Source organism: Podospora pseudocomata, chromosome 7 (assembly GCF_035222375.1).
Source record: "Podospora pseudocomata strain CBS 415.72m chromosome 7, whole genome shotgun sequence".
NCBI lineage: Eukaryota > Fungi > Ascomycota > Sordariomycetes > Sordariales > Podosporaceae > Podospora > Podospora pseudocomata.
This window is the reverse complement of record NC_085891.1, coordinates 50246-67020: the sequence shown is the minus strand read 5'-3', so window position 1 is coordinate 67020 and position 16775 is coordinate 50246. Positions and strand designations below refer to the sequence as shown.

General features: G+C 50.2%; 7 protein-coding genes and 1 non-coding gene across 8 annotated transcripts; 5 read left to right on the top strand and 3 right to left on the bottom strand.

The window, feature by feature from the left end:
* Nucleotides 1-375: 375 nt before the first annotated feature.
* Nucleotides 376-1159, top strand: QC762_705010 (uncharacterized protein; the record flags this gene model as incomplete). Its single annotated transcript, XM_062893357.1, has 2 exons — nucleotides 376-898; nucleotides 981-1159. 2 exons carry the CDS (start codon nucleotides 376-378, stop codon nucleotides 1040-1042), a joined length of 585 nt encoding a protein of 194 aa, XP_062738767.1. The 3' UTR covers nucleotides 1043-1159.
* Nucleotides 1160-1805: 646 nt separating this feature from the next.
* Nucleotides 1806-4955, top strand: QC762_705020 (uncharacterized protein; the record flags this gene model as incomplete). Its single annotated transcript, XM_062893358.1, has 1 exon — nucleotides 1806-4955. The coding sequence occupies one exon, from the start codon at nucleotides 1806-1808 to the stop codon at nucleotides 4953-4955; it is 3150 nt and encodes a 1049-aa protein (XP_062738766.1).
* A 225-nt stretch (nucleotides 4956-5180) lies between these two features.
* QC762_705030 (uncharacterized protein) lies at nucleotides 5181-7208 on the top strand. The gene is made up of 5 exons (XM_062893359.1): nucleotides 5181-5789; nucleotides 5848-6094; nucleotides 6162-6286; nucleotides 6344-6608; nucleotides 6668-7208. The coding sequence occupies exons 1-5, from the start codon at nucleotides 5697-5699 to the stop codon at nucleotides 6718-6720; spliced, it is 783 nt and encodes a 260-aa protein (XP_062738765.1). The 5' UTR covers nucleotides 5181-5696; the 3' UTR covers nucleotides 6721-7208.
* A 2127-nt stretch (nucleotides 7209-9335) lies between these two features.
* Nucleotides 9336-10364, top strand: QC762_705040 (uncharacterized protein; the record flags this gene model as incomplete). The annotated part of the gene is made up of 1 exon (XM_062893360.1): nucleotides 9336-10364. The coding sequence occupies one exon, from the start codon at nucleotides 9336-9338 to the stop codon at nucleotides 10362-10364; it is 1029 nt and encodes a 342-aa protein (XP_062738764.1).
* A 1665-nt stretch (nucleotides 10365-12029) lies between these two features.
* QC762_705050 (uncharacterized protein) lies at nucleotides 12030-12515 on the top strand (the record flags this gene model as incomplete). The annotated part of the gene is made up of 1 exon (XM_062893361.1): nucleotides 12030-12515. The coding sequence occupies one exon, from the start codon at nucleotides 12030-12032 to the stop codon at nucleotides 12513-12515; it is 486 nt and encodes a 161-aa protein (XP_062738763.1).
* Nucleotides 12516-12990: 475 nt separating this feature from the next.
* On the bottom strand, nucleotides 12991-13071 carry QC762_0103320. The gene has a single exon. It is a non-coding gene; the product is annotated as a tRNA-Ser (tRNA).
* Nucleotides 13072-13575: 504 nt separating this feature from the next.
* Nucleotides 13576-14695, bottom strand: QC762_001335 (uncharacterized protein; the record flags this gene model as incomplete). The annotated part of the gene is made up of 2 exons (XM_062882965.1): nucleotides 13576-13914; nucleotides 13983-14695. The coding sequence occupies 2 exons, from the start codon at nucleotides 14693-14695 to the stop codon at nucleotides 13770-13772; spliced, it is 858 nt and encodes a 285-aa protein (XP_062738762.1). The 3' UTR covers nucleotides 13576-13769.
* A 281-nt stretch (nucleotides 14696-14976) lies between these two features.
* QC762_001330 (uncharacterized protein) lies at nucleotides 14977-16521 on the bottom strand (the record flags this gene model as incomplete). Its single annotated transcript, XM_062882964.1, has 2 exons — nucleotides 14977-15076; nucleotides 15128-16521. 2 exons carry the CDS (start codon nucleotides 16519-16521, stop codon nucleotides 14977-14979), a joined length of 1494 nt encoding a protein of 497 aa, XP_062738761.1.
* Nucleotides 16522-16775: the final 254 nt, after the last annotated feature.

The window sequence follows — 16775 nt, the reverse complement described above, 5'->3', positions numbered from 1 at the left end:
TCATGGGGAGGGGCGTATTCGCTTACGTCATTTACTCTGTGATCTAGGCGGTGTGTTTGATGAGACACTCCTTGTCAATGATGCCATGTGCCATGCAGCCAACTAGATAGCTCACGAAATCGCCAACAGTGCAGCCGTTGGTTGTCGGCAACCTCGGAATTGCTTACATCGGAGATATCGCCTAAAGTTTGTTCACTGTCCGCAAGCCCGCCAGCAATCACATCAGAAGAACACTGCAGCGGAACATCGTGCTGACTCTTTTGTCACTTGTTTTCCCACAGTGATGTGATTCTAACCATTACAAATTGTGCCATCCCCGCCGCCAACCCAACACGTCGTTCTGCTTCCAACCTCTCCGGCAGTCTTGTTCTCTAAATGTTCCAGCCCAAGACCCCCAACATGTCTCATCATCTCACCATCCTTCAGGCTTTGCTGCTGTCAATTTCTGCCCTGGCAATGGCCTCACTGACGCAAAACAGCCACGGCAGTCACGCTCCGGGCCCACGCAAAAAGTCGATTGATGACCGGTCCGCCGCCGAACTGATCGAAGCATTAAACCTGATTCCCAATGTAGAGCAAGGCTTCTTTGTTGAGACGTTCCGCGATGAATTCACGTCAGGCACGGCCACCAACCGGTCGGCTAGCACTGCCATCTACTACCTGCTTGAGGGCAAGGTGGGTTGGTCGGCATGGCACAAGGTCGATGCGGCAGAAGTATGGCATTACTATGCCGGCGCGCCTCTGACCTTGTCACTGTCAACAAACGATGGCGTGGGGACCAGGAATGTCGTGCTTGGCCGGGAGATTTTCAACGGGGAAAAGCCTCAGGTGGTGGTGCAAAGAGGCGAGTGGCAGAGGGCCAGAAGTACAGGCAAATGGACCTTGGTTGGAACAACAGGTAAGTCCGGCCATGTTTTCTTGACCTCAGGACCATCTGGAGGCTCTGGTGCAAAACAGAGTTACTGACTTGTGCCTGATAGTCGCGCCTGGTTTTGTGGAGAGTGGATTTGAGCTTGCGCCGCCTGGTTGGATGCCAACGTAAAAGGACACAGAGGAAAGCTGAGGGGAGATTGCCTGTTGCACCGCAGTTGATAGGATTTAGACTTCATCGTACCAGTAATTGACTGTACTATGTGCCAAAACTATCACCAGTCCTGTGCACAAGAGTACCTTGGTCATTTTTGTGAATTATTCCGTTCCCCGTAAAGCATTCACACTGCTAATCCGAACGATGCCGTCTATCCGTTAATGTAAGCCTCTGTGCTTGGCTTGTGGCACCCAAAACATGGGGACAAGGGATGGTGTTTTACACAGCCAACATTTTAGGATTAGGTAAGGATTCGTAGTTTTGAACAGGCTGTGCCACACAACCTCCCAGAGAGCGCCGCAGACAAGCGCACTTTGTGCAACCTGTTTTAGAACATGAAATCCCAATGGTAATCGTCGCTTGACTCGAAGCCATTTTTGGATGGTGGGCCACGCGCAAGGCCAACAACGACAGAAACACCATGGTCATTAATGAGGGAGGCACAATATCTGTGCTTAGAGTAGGTACCTGAAAGACAAACCTAAATACTGAAAAAGACCAATACTTAAATCCAAATCCATTCCCAATCTACTTTGCATCTTGTTTTTTATCATCCATCCTCTTCCAAGTTGTCTTTTCTCTATATCCTTCTCTTGCCTTTGGAGAGCTACCTCGTCTTACCCTACCTGACACACCCTGCTACCTTGGTGTATCCCCAGCTGCGTTTCGCATACATCCAACATCAACACCCAACTACAATCTTGCTGCTACAGTCATCATGGCTGAAGTCGCTGGCCTCGTCTCCACCATTTTTACCATTATAGCCTTTGCAAAGGATGTTACGCTTGCAACGAAATTCTACATCGATGCAGCCAAGGGCGACTGTCCCAAAGACATCAAGCTTCTCGTGGTGGAGGCAGCAAGTCTGCAGTCAACATTTGAGTCGATCGATTTCATCTTCAAAAACAATGTCCAGCCGGGCCAAAAGATCGAAGACAGCCCCGAAAACAGGCGGATTGCCAACCAGATCTTCAAGCCCTGTGGAATCTGCAAGGAAACGCTGGAGGAATTGCAAGGCATGATCAAGAAGTTGAAGATCGATCGTGACCCCAGAGATAGGACCACCCGCGACAAACTCAGGAACACATGGGAGGCAGCAAAATGGCCGTTCAAAAAAGAATCGTTTGATGCTGCCATGAGCAAACTGCACCATTGCCGGACTTCTATCATCAGCGGCCTGACCACCGAGCTTACAACGACCGTGAAAGAGATCCAAACCAATGTCCGTGTTATCAAGGATGATGTCAAAGAGGTCAAGGGGGCTGTTCACGCCATGGACGACAAATTGGACCGTGAGGCCATTGCAAAGTGGCTAAGCAAAACCAATCCCTCCGACAATCACGACAAGGCTTCCCAGTTCCGAGAGGCTAACACCTGCCGGTGGCTACCCAACTCCAGTCAGTGGAAGGCCTGGTTGGCCGAGGATTCCAAGTCAAGGCTCCTCTGGATTCATGGAGTTCCTGGCGTGGGAAAAACCGTCTTGTCATCGTACATTGTGGAGCAGTACAAAGGTTTTAAGCAGCCCTATGCCTTCTACTATTGTTCCAGCACAGATGAGAAGGGCGAGAAGTGGGAGAGGGATGAAACTGCCCACTGCCTTGGCTGGATTCTTGCACGTCTCTGTCTACAGATCAAGTCAGTTCCTGCTTTTCTGAAGCCCCTCAAGGATAGAGGAATGTACCCAACCGTGGAAGATCTTCTCAAGGGCATCGAGGCAGTCCTGTCCTTCTTGAATGGAAGGAGGGCATATGTTGTCATCGACGCTCTGGACGAAAGCAGGACTTCAAATCTGGTAAAGGCAGTGGCTACCCTCGCTACTGACACGAAGTACAAGAATCTCTTTCTAGCTGTCACCAGTCGCAGGCAATCCGATGTTCAGAAAGCGTTGGAGAGGGTTTCTATTCCAGTGTCTCTGGACAAGAACAAGGACGTTGACGATGATATCAAAGCCTGGGTGACTGCACAACTCCAAAAGGATGAGTTTGAGGATTGGGAAGAAGTGCCCAAACTGAAGGAATATGTTGCCTTCTCACTCCCATCCAAGGCCAGAGGAATGTTCAGGTACGCTTCCTGGCAACTGGAGGTCTTGAAGAATGCCAAAGATCCCCGCGCAAAACTGAACGCCACCCAAGACCGACCTGAAAGTCTTGATGGCACATGGGAGACCATTCTTGCCAATATTCCTGACAAACACCGCGACAATGTGATCAAGGCTTTTGCCTTGATTCTCGACTCTGGCTGGCGATATGGACTTGCTACCGACTTGCTCATCCAGTCCGTGAAGCAAAGCGATACAAGAGGGGGCATTCCTTTTAGTCTTCGGGCTTTCACTCAAGCCTGCGGCCCACTTATTCAGGTTGTCAGAAAGGTGTCTGCAGATGGAAAGATTCTGGTGGATGAGACCGTGGGGTTTGCGCATCACACAGTCCGTGACTACCTCAACTCCGAGAAGCTCAAGAACCACAAGACTCTCAAGGACTTTTATCTCAACGAACCGGATTCACGCCGAATCCCACTCACGCTTTCGACATATCTCGCTGTGACCAAGACATTCTCTGGTACCTACAATCCTGATAATGTACCCGTCGACGAGAGGATGGACGCGAAAGACTTCAAAATCCATGCGATGCGGCAAGTTCGGAGTTTGCTGTATCACCCGACCATCACCCGCCGCATTATTCCTGACGACAAGCTCCGGTCTCTCACATTCGAGGTGCTCAATCCACAGGCAAAGTGGTTCAACGGACTGAGTATATGTACGCAGGAGGCCGGTGGCGACAGTGGTGTCAGGGACATGCTGGAGTGGCTCGTCAAGTATGATAGTAAAGCTGGTGCCTTCGAGCAGCTGGTCGGCCGTCTTGCCCTTGTCTGTTCTCTCAAGAATCCCAAGCTTGTCACCGAATTTCTCAAAGCTCACCTCAAGACTCCAGAAGAGCACAGGAAGCTTTTCACCACCCCACTCAGTGTCACTCTCCCAGTGAAGTGGTCCGAATATAAGAAGGCAGGAAAGATGGACCCCCAGCCAACCTTACTTTCCAATATCATCGAACTGTACTTTGAAGGAGCGAGAAGGGGCTATGCCCTGAAAGCACAGGTGCAGATGCTCCTCACTGTATTTGGATCTTATCTGCCCCCGGTAGCGACTGATATCTATACCCACCTTGCCTTCCACGACCACTCCCTCTGCGCCTCATTTGGCGGATGCAGTATTCAAAAGGCCCTTGCGGCAAAGGCAGGGAAGCTTGGGGAGTCGTTTTCTTTCACCCCCTTGCAGGCAGCAACGCACTCTCTCGACATACATGCCGTGCACGCCATGCTTTCCCAGCCGGGCATAGACGTTAACCAGCTCGGTGAACCATCCGCCCCCCAACCCCCCGTCAAGCTTCCGAGGCAATTCGCATCCAGCGTCGTAATCGTCCCTGGCAGCTTCTCTCTCGATGGCCAGATGTCACCCTTGTGTATCCTCCAAAATGGAATGCAACACTTTCAGACTGTGGACAGAGGGTCTTTCGGGAGTGACGCCCTCAAGGCCAAGGCAGCTATTCAGATGGAGCTGGAGAAGAGAGGTGGAAAGAGTATTGATAAAAGTGCGGGTAAAGCTCCTAATCCTGCAGCAAGACCTCAGGGTGGTTCCCAGACAGCAAAACAGCAGACAGGCGACCCATCTGCTTCTCCCCAGAGACCAGGGCAGCACCAGAAATCTCAGAGTCCGCAGGGCCAAACAGGAGGCCAGATGCAGCAGACGCAGATCCAGAAGAGTGGTAGTCAGGCAACTGCCCAAAGGCCTGCACAGGAAAAGGTGCATGGCAAGGCTGTGGTTAATCCTGCGGTTGCCCCTCAGAGCAAGGCCTCAACCAGCCGGGGCTGAGTACCTAGGTAGGTATTTCGCTCGGGTATATGATTTCTTTTCTCACGCCTGCGCAACACAGTTTGAAGTTGGTCTTCTGCACTAGTTGTTACAATATAGATTCATTTGGCTTCCCCTCAAGATGCATGCTCTTTTCTCTTCAACCACGTTTATGACTTTGCTCAGCTACCTACTCGGGAGTTGCTGAGCAACTATAAAGGGCTCACCGCGTAAGTTATCTGGTTAATTTATATACGACACTAAATGTTCGAGTGTTGAAGAGCAAAATGACCGAGTACGAGTCTGAAGACTTGTCTGATCCGGGTTTGGCACACTTTTCATGAACCGCGACCTCCATCGATTCTATTAAGTTGCCGATAACCACGCCCGATGCCAGTCAGAGCCTGGGGTGTGTGGCATTGAACCCGGCACACGGGTACAGATGGAGCAGAGTCCTCCGCGGGTTCCCGGACATTCCTCCTGGCATCTTTTTTCCACCAAGGTGATCTTCCGTTGTTGTGGGTCGGAACCCAGGTGCAGCTGTCGAGGTTGCATCCGTCTGGAATATTGCCGGCACATTACCCTCACGACCTCTGGGCGAAACCTTGGAGCAGCTGAAGCGAAGTGGAGGAGGGCATGTGACGCTTTTGAGCTCATAAACACAATAAATATATAACGGAAAATTGATTGCCAGTTTAGACAGATACGCTTTCTTCTGTTAGAGCCAGGCCCACTCCAAACACCATTGGACCATCAGCTAACATGAAATCGGTTCTTGTGGCTCTCGCCACGGCTACTGCTGTCTCTGCCCACGGCTGGGTTGACAATATCACCATTAGCGGGCAGTTCTACCAGGTATCTCTTCACTCCCTTGACCATGAAGACTTGGTGCTGACGGCAATTTCTGCCAAAGCTCTACCAGCCTTATCAAGACCCATACATGGGAGAGTGGGCACCCAAGCGCATCAGCCGCAAGATCATCACCAACGGACCCGTGGAGGATGTCACCTCTATTGACCTGCAATGCGGAGGCTCCACCATTGAAGGCCAAATCGGATCGGAACCTGCTCCTCTCCATGCCAAAGCAGTGGCCGGCTCTGAGGTCTCGCTGCGTTGGACTCACTGGCCTGATTCTCACATGGGTCCGGTCTTAACTTACAGTAGGTCAACTAACACACAATCAGGTCATGAAACCCTGGAATTTGATCTAGCTAACCTTGTCGACAGTGGCCCGATGCCCAGATTCGGGATGTGACAAGTTTCTTCCAGGTGACGAGCCGATCTGGTTCAAGATTCACCATGAGGGCAGACATACCTTTGACAAGACCTGGCCGGATGATATTTGGGCCACGGTAAGTATAGCCCAGCACCACATAGCTTCCATTTTGTCATTTCTAACACTTGAACAGACCCCTTTCATGAAGTTTGACAACGAACCTTATCGATACACAATTCCAGAGTGTCTGAAGCCGGGATTTTATCTCGTTCGCCACGAGATTATCGCCCTTCACTCCGCGTGGGCGGCGAAGGGAGCACAATTCTACCCGTCTTGCCACCAATTGGAGGTATCCGGTTCGGGATCGGTAGTCCCTTCCGCATCAAATGCCGAGCTAGTAGGATTCCCTGGTGCCTATGACGCGGAGGACCCTTCCATTCTGTTCCAAGTTTGGGCTCGTAAGTGCCGCTGCCATGCTTATGGGTCTTGAACAACGATCTAATTGTCTCAATATCAGCTGGACCATACAACATTCCCGGCCCCGCCGTCTTCGGGTGTCCTGCGCAGTAAATATGGAAGGATTGGAAGAAACAAGGAGCTGATGCTACATATTGGTCTCAGGCAGGTTTACGCCTCTTAGGGTCGGGTTTGTAAGTAAAGTCCCATGATAGCTGGGCTAGATATTGCGCATCATGCGGCATTTTCCGTCTTGCTCAAAGCCGATCCAGGTACCTCACTATCTTATCTCGGCAGGAATTTATCGTGATGATTAATTACATGCCTTCCTCTTTCCACCTTATAGAGATCCGGATGTATAGCACCACTTTTCTTGATCAAAAACTTAACAGTGGCGTGTGGTTGCCATGGTGCTTCAATGATTGAAGAAACAAGTCACCCTTGGGCTGGGTCATGTAACAGGTTTTGCTCGAGAATATGAAGCCCCTGGATGGGAATGATCAACTCAAAAGCTGACCGCTTTGTCCGAAAAAAAGAAAAAGAAAAAAGAAAATAACCTCTGAGGGCTCAGGGGTGGTGTCCATTTGCCACTTCAAAAAGCCTCATCTACACAATGCACCTCTTTGGAACCGTGACGCGTCTCCCAGCCCAATAAGATGATCGAGAGAGGGGCTGTGCAATAGCCAAGACCCTCGATTAACATCTTACAGCGGGATGTCCCATCTTACTACAATCTCGCCATTTGCTGCGGGGTGTGCAAAGCAGGTTTTTATGCTCCAAGACAGACATTGAACTATGAAACACGTCATCTGCAAAGACAATACCTATCAGATCCAGCATCTAAATCAAGTGTGCTTCCCAGGATGTATAGAATGCGTTTTCACATAAGAAAGCGCGACATCCCAAATCCGCCGAACATCAAAACCAATCTGAGAAAATCTTCACTCTTTAATTACAACCCAGCAGCCAAACTCCCTCGACGACCCGAGTTTGCCGGCACATATTTACCCTGCCTTCATCTCGGGTGGGATTGCCTGACCTTATGTAGTGGTGTTTTTTGCCAGTCAGCGTCTGAGACAATACTTTCGGAAGTCGTTCACACACCATGGCTCCAACCTCACGCAGAATGGATCAAACTCCATCTTGCCCTAATTGCGGACATATGTGTAATCATGGCGACGGATGCCACCAAGTTACAGAGACTATGGTACAATGTTCACTCTGCGACGCTGCATTTTCGGGTTTCATATCTGGTTTGACGGGGAATCTTGTCACTCTTGGTGTGGCTTTGGGTGGGGTTGCTTATGCAAGGTACTGGGGAGAAGGGAGAATCTGATATACCTGACGAATAGCCAGTTGGCTCGGCGCCACATTCTTCGAATGACGTCTGGTACTATGTTACTCGGTCCGGTTTGGAGGTTATATTGGTCTTTTGTTCGGTTTCCTCTTGAGATCATTGGTAGTTCTCTCACAATAAATCATCACTGATATCTACACTTCCTCCGTATTGTGTTCACACCATATCCCCCCTTGACGCATTTTGAAGGCTGAAAGACGGCGGGATTGTGGAGGACTGTAAATCGTTTTAGCCGGCGAAAATGACAACGCTGTTGTTGTTAGTCTTCTTGGCCCATGATACACAGCAGTAGCTGGTCAAGCTCTCATGTCTTGATACGGAAGCACTTGGAACAGAGCGGGCTTACCTGAGAGGCGATTCCGACACAGAATGAAAGCCTCGTGGCAAGCAGCGTGTGTCAAAGGTACAGAACGGATCTTCTTGATCCAGGCTGTAAGATGCACTCGACACTGCTATTGTCAACAAGCGTTGACTTCCCTCCATGTCACAGTTTGGTCTGCCAGCGTGTCTTGTCTAGAGAATGGTCGCCAGTGGAGAGGAGGGAAGATTTTGACCTCCTGCTGCAATCTACCTTGGCTAATTCCCAAGCACCAGAATTTATAATTCAGTTTCGTCCGTTGCTATGTTGATATCGCTGATATTGGTGATTTCGGTAAGGAGGCAGCCACCCCTGAGCCCCTGAAAGGGTGGGGCTAGGAACGCAGGACCGTGATCACGAAGTTACGGTTGCCACAAACAGCCTTCCTATCATCCTCACCAATCAACATCATTTGAAAAACGCACAGTATTTTCCAGTGTGCACTAACTGGACTGGTAACAACTATATGTGGCAAAGTTACCAATATCATCGCTGCGTCCGCGAAAAACCCTAACCCGCAAGATCCACAGCGCGCGCTGATTCACCAATCACAGCTAAGCTAATTGTCAGCCTCTCTCTCAAAGCAACAACCTGCGTTGACAGGACAAAGAATTGGCTGGCTCCTGATTGGTTCATGGGCCATTATCCATGATTGCTCTCTATATTGCAGAGATGATACATTGAATACATATTTGTCGTCACACCATTTCGAGGGTGGTGGCACTGTGGAGTGGAAAGACAACCTTCCAACTTTCTCGGGGAAAACGATCATTCCTTGGCACTGCGACTTATACACAGGACCCATCATCCCGGTCCAACGTCTCAACACGACTCGCCACTTGATCTGCTGCGATATCCTGATATCTCAAATTGGTAAGATATGCATTTCTTATTTTATCTTTATCTTTCTCACACCAAACCGACCCAAGAGCAGTGCTGACGACTTGCAGGCCAGTCAGATTGAACCTCTCACCAACCGCCGACAATCGACCACACTTCACAACAATTGCAAAGATGTCGCACAGTTACTCCACATTCGATTGTAGCTTTCCTCCTCTGTCACAGCAAAACACAGCAACCATGCCGCATGACCTTGAGGCCGCGCCCCTCCTTCTTCCGCCAACAGCTCCCAAGCCGCCACCAAGCATGAAATCAGCCTTCGTTCTCCCTTCAGCAACACGTTTCTTAGCAGATTTCACACTCGGGTTTGCGGATGGGCTCACCGTCCCTTTTGCTCTGACTGCTGGTCTTTCCAGTCTGGGAAGCTCTGATACTGTCATCTATGCTGGCGCCGCCGAGATTTGCGCCGGCAGTCTTAGCATGGGCATCGGTGGCTTCCTCGCAGCAAAGGGTGAATGGTCTCAATCACAAGTACAGACACCAGCCCAATCAGCCCTAGTAGATCAATTCGATGCCGACGTAGAGATCGACACCGAAACCGAAACCATCGTCTCAGGCTATCACGACACCGAGAACGATGATTTATTAGAGGGATACTTAGCGCCTCTGGAGCTCTCGCCGAAACTACAAGATGAGATCAGGTCGCATGTGGCCAAATGCCCCGGCATTTTGAGGGAGTTGGAACAGCAGCAGAAGCGATATCGGAGTCGCCATGGTTGTTTAGAAACAGGCAGCTTGAGTGAGAAGGAAGCCGAAGCAAAGAGAGCTGCACCATCGCCCATCCTCGTGGGACTTTCAGTGTCACTGGGGTATCTTCTAGGCGGGCTGCTACCATTGTTCCCCTATTTCTTTGTGGAACATGTGCAGGAGGGCCTCAGGTGGAGTTTTGCGGTTTGCCTGCTAGCGCTGTTCCTATTTGGCCTTTTGAAGGATTATTTCCTCAATAGTCAGCAATCAAAGGACCAGACTCGGGCCGGGTGGATCGGGACAAGCGGACAGAAAAAGCACAGGATAGTTTTGGGAATGAAGTGGTTGGACCTGAAAAGAAGCTTGTGGGAGGGAATCCAAATGGCCCTCATGGGTGGCATTGCCGCAATCGCGGCTGTGTTATGCGTCAAGTTTTTTGAAGGTATGGGCGTTTAGGAAAACTCGCATAGGAAGAAAAGGCATGGTAATGGCATTCGGGGGGGACAGGACGAACTTGTGATATTACTGCTTGGGCAATCTTAGATGTGATGAGATATGTACTTTTATGAGAAGACCCAAGAATAAGATGGCATGAGACTACACATTCCAAGATGTCTACTTAAAAATTGTTTGGGATCCTTTTACGGATACCCAAGGTCGACTTAGACTTGCTGGCAAACACCCAGGCCTACCTCTCCACTGCATGTCATCTACCTTGATCAAGAGACTCAAAATCGGACCAAAATTAGGCCGATGCCAAAACCAAGACACGCAACTGGCTGTAGTGGTGTAACTATGGTACAAGGCCAATAGCAATCCTTAGGATACCTGAACTAGCCAACGACCTGTCAAAGCTTTTCATATAGTTGACCCAAAAATATAGCTTTGCCGATGCATGATGAGCTGGCCTGACGATGATTGGTGTTAAGGGTTTTGGACATATCTGTGGGCGAAGACAGAATCAACCACGATAACCCTCCTTCCCTCAGGTGAATATCACCAGCTCTCACTCATCACCAGTTCTGTGTGTAAAGTGTGCTACTAGGACTACCAGGTGGAAGTTGTCGTTTTAAATTCAGACAACCGGTACGAGGTATCGGTGTTTCCTTGAAAGCTCCCCTGAGTAAAGTATTTCCGCGCATCAAACTTAAGGAAGTGATTCACTGCCGAGGCACCCATCCCTCATAGTTAGGTTGGTCACACAACTTCAAGCTTGGCGCGTTGATGCAGGTAATTTGGCCACCTTCAGACCTTAGATGCAAGCCATTAAGCCCTGAGATTGGCTGATAACATGCTGCAGGCTTCTCAGGCAGGAAATCTGCTGTTGCCCGAGAAAGGTTGGACAGCAAATAGAAAGCCAGCCCACTCAGTTCCTGTGTTCTTTTAGTTCCACTGAGACAGTTGTGTTACCCAAGCCACCTGCCTGGATGCCCGCAATCATCAGGAAAAGAACATGCGTGTAAATGTCCGCAACGCAACTGGGCGCCCTTTCCGTGTTTGACCGGCGGATACGATCGGATGGTGACAGATGGCGTCCAGATTGACTTGAATCCGCGCAGTTACATCTGCAGAAGGCACACTTGGCGGAGAAAATAGAGCTGTCAAGAATGCCACTCCGAAGGGCAGCTGCAGCCTAATCCCGGGCTCGATGGGTAAGGTGTCCAGCAGTCAGTCCGCCAATGTCCCACCCTATCACGATACTCAATAAGTATGCGGTAAGATGGGTGGCCTAGATTTGGTGACCCTGCTCTGGGACACGGGTCAGTCCTTGGCACCTCTTGACTAAGTTCATGCCCCGCCCCCATCATCCCCACGTCCTCTTGATTTTCTCATGCTGCGCTACGTAACCGTAGTGTGAGCGAGGAGGGAGGCTCTGCAAGAGGGGAATGGCGCTTTACCTTAAATACCCAAGGTGCCCCCGGCTGGCCAGGTGTACTAAAGTGCAATCCTTTTGTGCTCCATTCTCGTGGCATACACCAACGTCCAATGGCTGACAAGTCTTCCTCCTTACCTCCCGCCCTTGAGCTTCGAGAGGCAAGAGTCATCACCCAAACAATTACACGTGCTTTTACAACAGTCACTACATTGGTCACCCTAGGAGACCCGACGGCTGTTGCTGATATGGTTCTACCAACCGAGGAGCCTCCCCCACCCCCCGCTCCTGCTGCTGCCCCTGCTGCCCCTCTCCCACCGGCGCCATCTTCGGGCACTCTTTCCACTGGACAACTGGGCGCTTTGCTTGGGTCAGTCTTGGGTTTTGCTTTTCTGGTTCTGGTCCTATGCTGTTGTCTTTCCTGTCATCGTCGACGCCAACGGCAGGAGCGTGTCATTGTTTATGACGGAGGCAGCGACAACAGTGACAGTGAACGCGAAGTCACAAGGGAATATTATACCTCGACACGGGACTGGAACCGACTGAGGGGCCCAGGAGGCCTTGGATTTGCGAACGCTGAAGGCATGATGGGCAATGCAGGAGGCATGGCAACCCGAACCAATGTTGGCTTTACCACGGTCCCACCGCCTGTCAGATTCCCGCCCACACCGAGGTATACTCCTTATCGGCAATCCAGATGGCCACAAATCAGCGGAGTGAGGAGGTTTCCATGATGGCTGGAAAATAATTCACTGAATGCTGCCATGAAGCAGGCAACCATGTAGCCTGAGTGAGAGGCGGACACTTGTGTATTGGGCTTAATCTGGCAGGTATGCTTTCATAGTTAAATAGCTGACCCTGGATTTTGCAGACGAGTAACACCGGAAAGGCATCCACATTCGTCTCAGAAACATGGAATTCCAGTTTACCTTGGCTATATAGTGTTTGCATTCCTCCATATAATACTCTAATACCAGATAAAGCACACCATACTATACCTGAACTTTCTGAATCCTTACACAGAATTATAATGTTGGTCTAGACAGATGAATAAATGGTCGCTGAACTCTCTAGAACTTTAAAAAGTTCCATTTCCATGATGGTAGCCGGGAATCAAGCAAACCCAATAAGCAGAAGCAAAAAAACAATGTAGTATCTGGCATATAGCTAGATGTAGATAGAAAAATTGCATCTATCATCAAAAAGGAACGTCGCCTGCAGGATTCGAACCTACGCTTCCGAAGAAACGGCCTTAGCAGGGCCGCGCGTTAACCACTCCGCCAAAGCGACACTGCAAATGTTTGATATTACTAACTGAAGAAGTTTGACTCCTAGTACGATATGATTCCAAGGTAGTAGGTAATCGGCTATAGAGGTACTTAGCACATGTCACAGATGGATCCGATATTAGATTTGCAAGTTTGGTTGATAGAGTCCTGGAAGACAAAGAATTATCTACAAGAACCTAGAGCACTAGAAAACAAACCACTGCAGCTGAATCGTCTGTGAGTATTGCCGTAAACCAGCCTCTCTGTACAAAGCAGATACCTTAACTAAGACGAAAACGTAAGTTCAGCTCTTATATAATGACCCCGGTTAAAACAAAGCGAGCGGTTATCTTGGGTGTAAGCTGAGACAGAGAGATCTAGCCTCAAGTTCTCTATGAAACGAATTATATCTGAAACGGGAAAGCGCTATAATCTTGCAAATGGCAAGGCCTCTTCACTGAGTTTCTTCTGTCTGATTCTGCACTGTTATACCTACAAGGTTAACTGCACAAGATCAACATAGGTTCTTCCATACATGATAAATTATATTCGTTAGGAGCTTTCTATAAGGTACATCCAATCGTCACTACTCTTTTCTGGCTGCTTTCCCTCCCAATTATAGGCAGGGGTGACTCCTTGTGGTCACTCATTTCCTACCACCTATTCGACCTATCGGGCAGCTGACAGCAAAACTACTGTCATACTTGACTGCTGGATGATCTATTTGTGTTGACACCAGACATCAATCTGACCCCCACTAGCTTTCTTCATTGCTTGATGAATTCTCCGATCATCACACCCCCGCGGAGTATGAAACTCAACGGTCACACCGCCTAGTCCCTGCTCTCCATTGCGCACGCATGTCCTGCATTTTCCCATTTTTGTTAGCTTTGTGTTTCTAAGAGATAAGGTAAGCATGGGGAAAGGCGATACCAATCTGTCGTGGGCCTGCACTTTTTGAAGGACTTGAGCGCTACACGGACCGATTGCCCGCAATGCATCCCGTTGTATTTGTTGTCATGATCGTAGCCGATTGACCACTTTCGCTGTGTATGAAGCTTCCCAGCCTTTCGGGTACATGTTGGAACCCTGCCCCCGAGGCTGTTAGGTTCGGGCTCGAACACGGTACCACGGGCGGAAACCACGTTTCTCTCTACACCAGGGCTTGGATATGTCTCGGTGTACATGTGCACTTCGACAGGGTCGACGCGGATGGACGGGCTGTCGCGCTCCTTGGAAATATCTTTGACATTGCTCTGGTGGAGGAGGAGTCGCTCGGAATCGAGATGTTCCTTCGGGCTGGGTGTCAGGTAGATGTCGTCTGCCCAGTCGGGAATCACAGTCTTGTGGAGTTGAATGTTGCCTGGTTCCGCACTCCGGCGCCTTTGAGAACCCGAAATGTGTTCACTGTCCTGGCGAAAATCAGGGACAGAGGCCGCCAGGGCCACTGTGGTAAGGGTGAGAATGGAGAGAGCACGCATTGTTTCAGGTCGGTGGCCTGCGTGGGGAGGAATGTTTTTCAGGTATGTCGTGATGTAACGTGTTCTGCAAGATGTCGAGGTGTGAGGCAACGCAAAGAGAAACGAAAGAAAATGGACGAGCACAGGCGAAAAGCCCGAGGCAAAATATTGTGCGCTGGGTGTCATCCACTGAACCCAAAGGCAAAACAAACTTCAATCAAAGGGCTCCGGGCGGAGATGGTGGCGTCTTGTAGCCTGCGAGGTTATTACGGTGCCACAACCGGCATCTCTGGGATGGGAACGAGATCAACCCGATAAGCAACAAGTTGCTCGTCTCCTGAAGAAAAGTATCAGAAATCTACTGTTTCAAGTCAGGATTCCAGAAGTGTATCCCGAACTGAGTAGTGATGCGCTAGAGTACATGTGAAAAGAATCATCGCCTTTATCTCAGTACTAGCTCAGGCCATCTAACTGGACGCAATCAGTCTCTCCATTTCATCAGGATCCTTGATGGCTGTGGTAAGATTTTTTGTCCCCGTCTTAGTGATGACGATATTGTCCTCGATGCTGGCATAGGTTAGCAATGGCTGCGAAGGAGGAGCGTTGGGGTCGACATACCGTACACCGCCCACATCCCAATACCTGTCCAGAACTGGACGGTTAATGTACTGAGAGTGCTTGGGGTCATTGAGGAAGGGTTCGATGATGAAGTTACAGAAGTAAAGACCCGGCTCAACCGTGATGACACTTCCGGCCGGTAGAGTCCCTCTCACCCTGAGGTAGCGGAACATGGTGTCCTTGTCAGCATAGTTGGCATTGCCGCCAGTATCGTGTGTGTCCATGCCGAGATAGTGTCCCAGCCCATGGGGGAAGAAGGCGACACTTGTACGGCTCTCCAGGATGGCCTCCTTGTCACCTTTCAAGATGCCAAGCTCCAACAGCCCATCAATGGCAATCTTGTGGGCCAAGGTGTGAACATCATCCCACACAACACCTTCCTTCAGTGCAGCAATGCATTCAAGCTGCATTTTGAGGACGATGTCGTAGATGGCCCTGCTCTCCGTGGTGAATTTGCCATTGATGGGAAATGTTCTCGTGATATCTGAAGCATAGCAGTTCCACTCGCCGCCGGCATCCAACAAGAGGTTCAGTTTGCCATCCAAGGGGGCGTTGTTGGCAACGTAATGGAGCGTCGCAGCAGCCCGACCAGCGGCAACGATGCTGTGATATGCCTGATCACGGGCCCCATTGGAAATGCACTCAGCTAGGAACACAGCTTCGAGCTCGCGCTCATTCTTGACGTGCTTGACCTTCTTCATGACCAACTCATGGGCCCTGCTGCTTATCTGGTTGGCTTTGCCGATCATGGCAATCTCGTACTCGTCCTTGACTACACGGGTGACCTCAATGGCCTCCTTCAAAATGGAAAAGTTTTTGTGGTCAAACTCGAGAAAGGTGACCTTCTCGGAGACTTGGTTGGGGATGGCATAAAGCGTGGCGTTGTCTTTGGAGGCACCGACATGGGCAAGTGTTGCGTTGATTTCGTTTGTGTATTTGACTTCGTCCACGTCCCAGTTGCTGAGGGCCTCCTCGGCGGAGACAGGAAGACCAGACCAAATGACGCTTTCGGGATCAACGGGTGGGATGAATAGCGTTGTCTTGGACGAGTCCATGTCATGGATGACGTATGAATCGGCAAGAGGACATCCGGTGAGGTAGTAGAAATAGCGACGCTGTCGAAAGTGCTCCTCGCTATCGTTGTCTTCAATCATCTTGGTGGCACGGCCCTCGAGGTACAATACACCTGTAGCGTTCGGAATTTTGTCGCGAATGTAGTCGCTCACACGCTTTGCGTGCTGCTTCGCGGGGTATTTCCCCTGCAGGATCTTATTGTAGTCCATCGCGACGGCGATGTCACGGTTGTCGAAACGGCGTGTCGGAAACGTGAACGGGAGACGTGCTTTCGAACTTCTTATCGTGGAGGCCAGAACTCGGAGGCCTGACTGTAGCATGGAAGATGTGGATGCGGTGGAAGAGGGCGTGGACGGTTGCTTTGATCCCAACCTCTCTGTTTAGGACCTTGCGACTGGAGGAGGCCAGAGCTCCCGTCCTGCCCCTCCATCAGTGCGGGGCAGGTGTCTATTGAATCAGTGGGGTGGCCGAGAGTATCCACGGCGCTAGAAGCCCAGCTACCCCGCCAAAGAACAACAGGTACGGTTTGTTTCGGCAATTGCACAACGGTTACTTGGCAAAGAATGTCAACCTC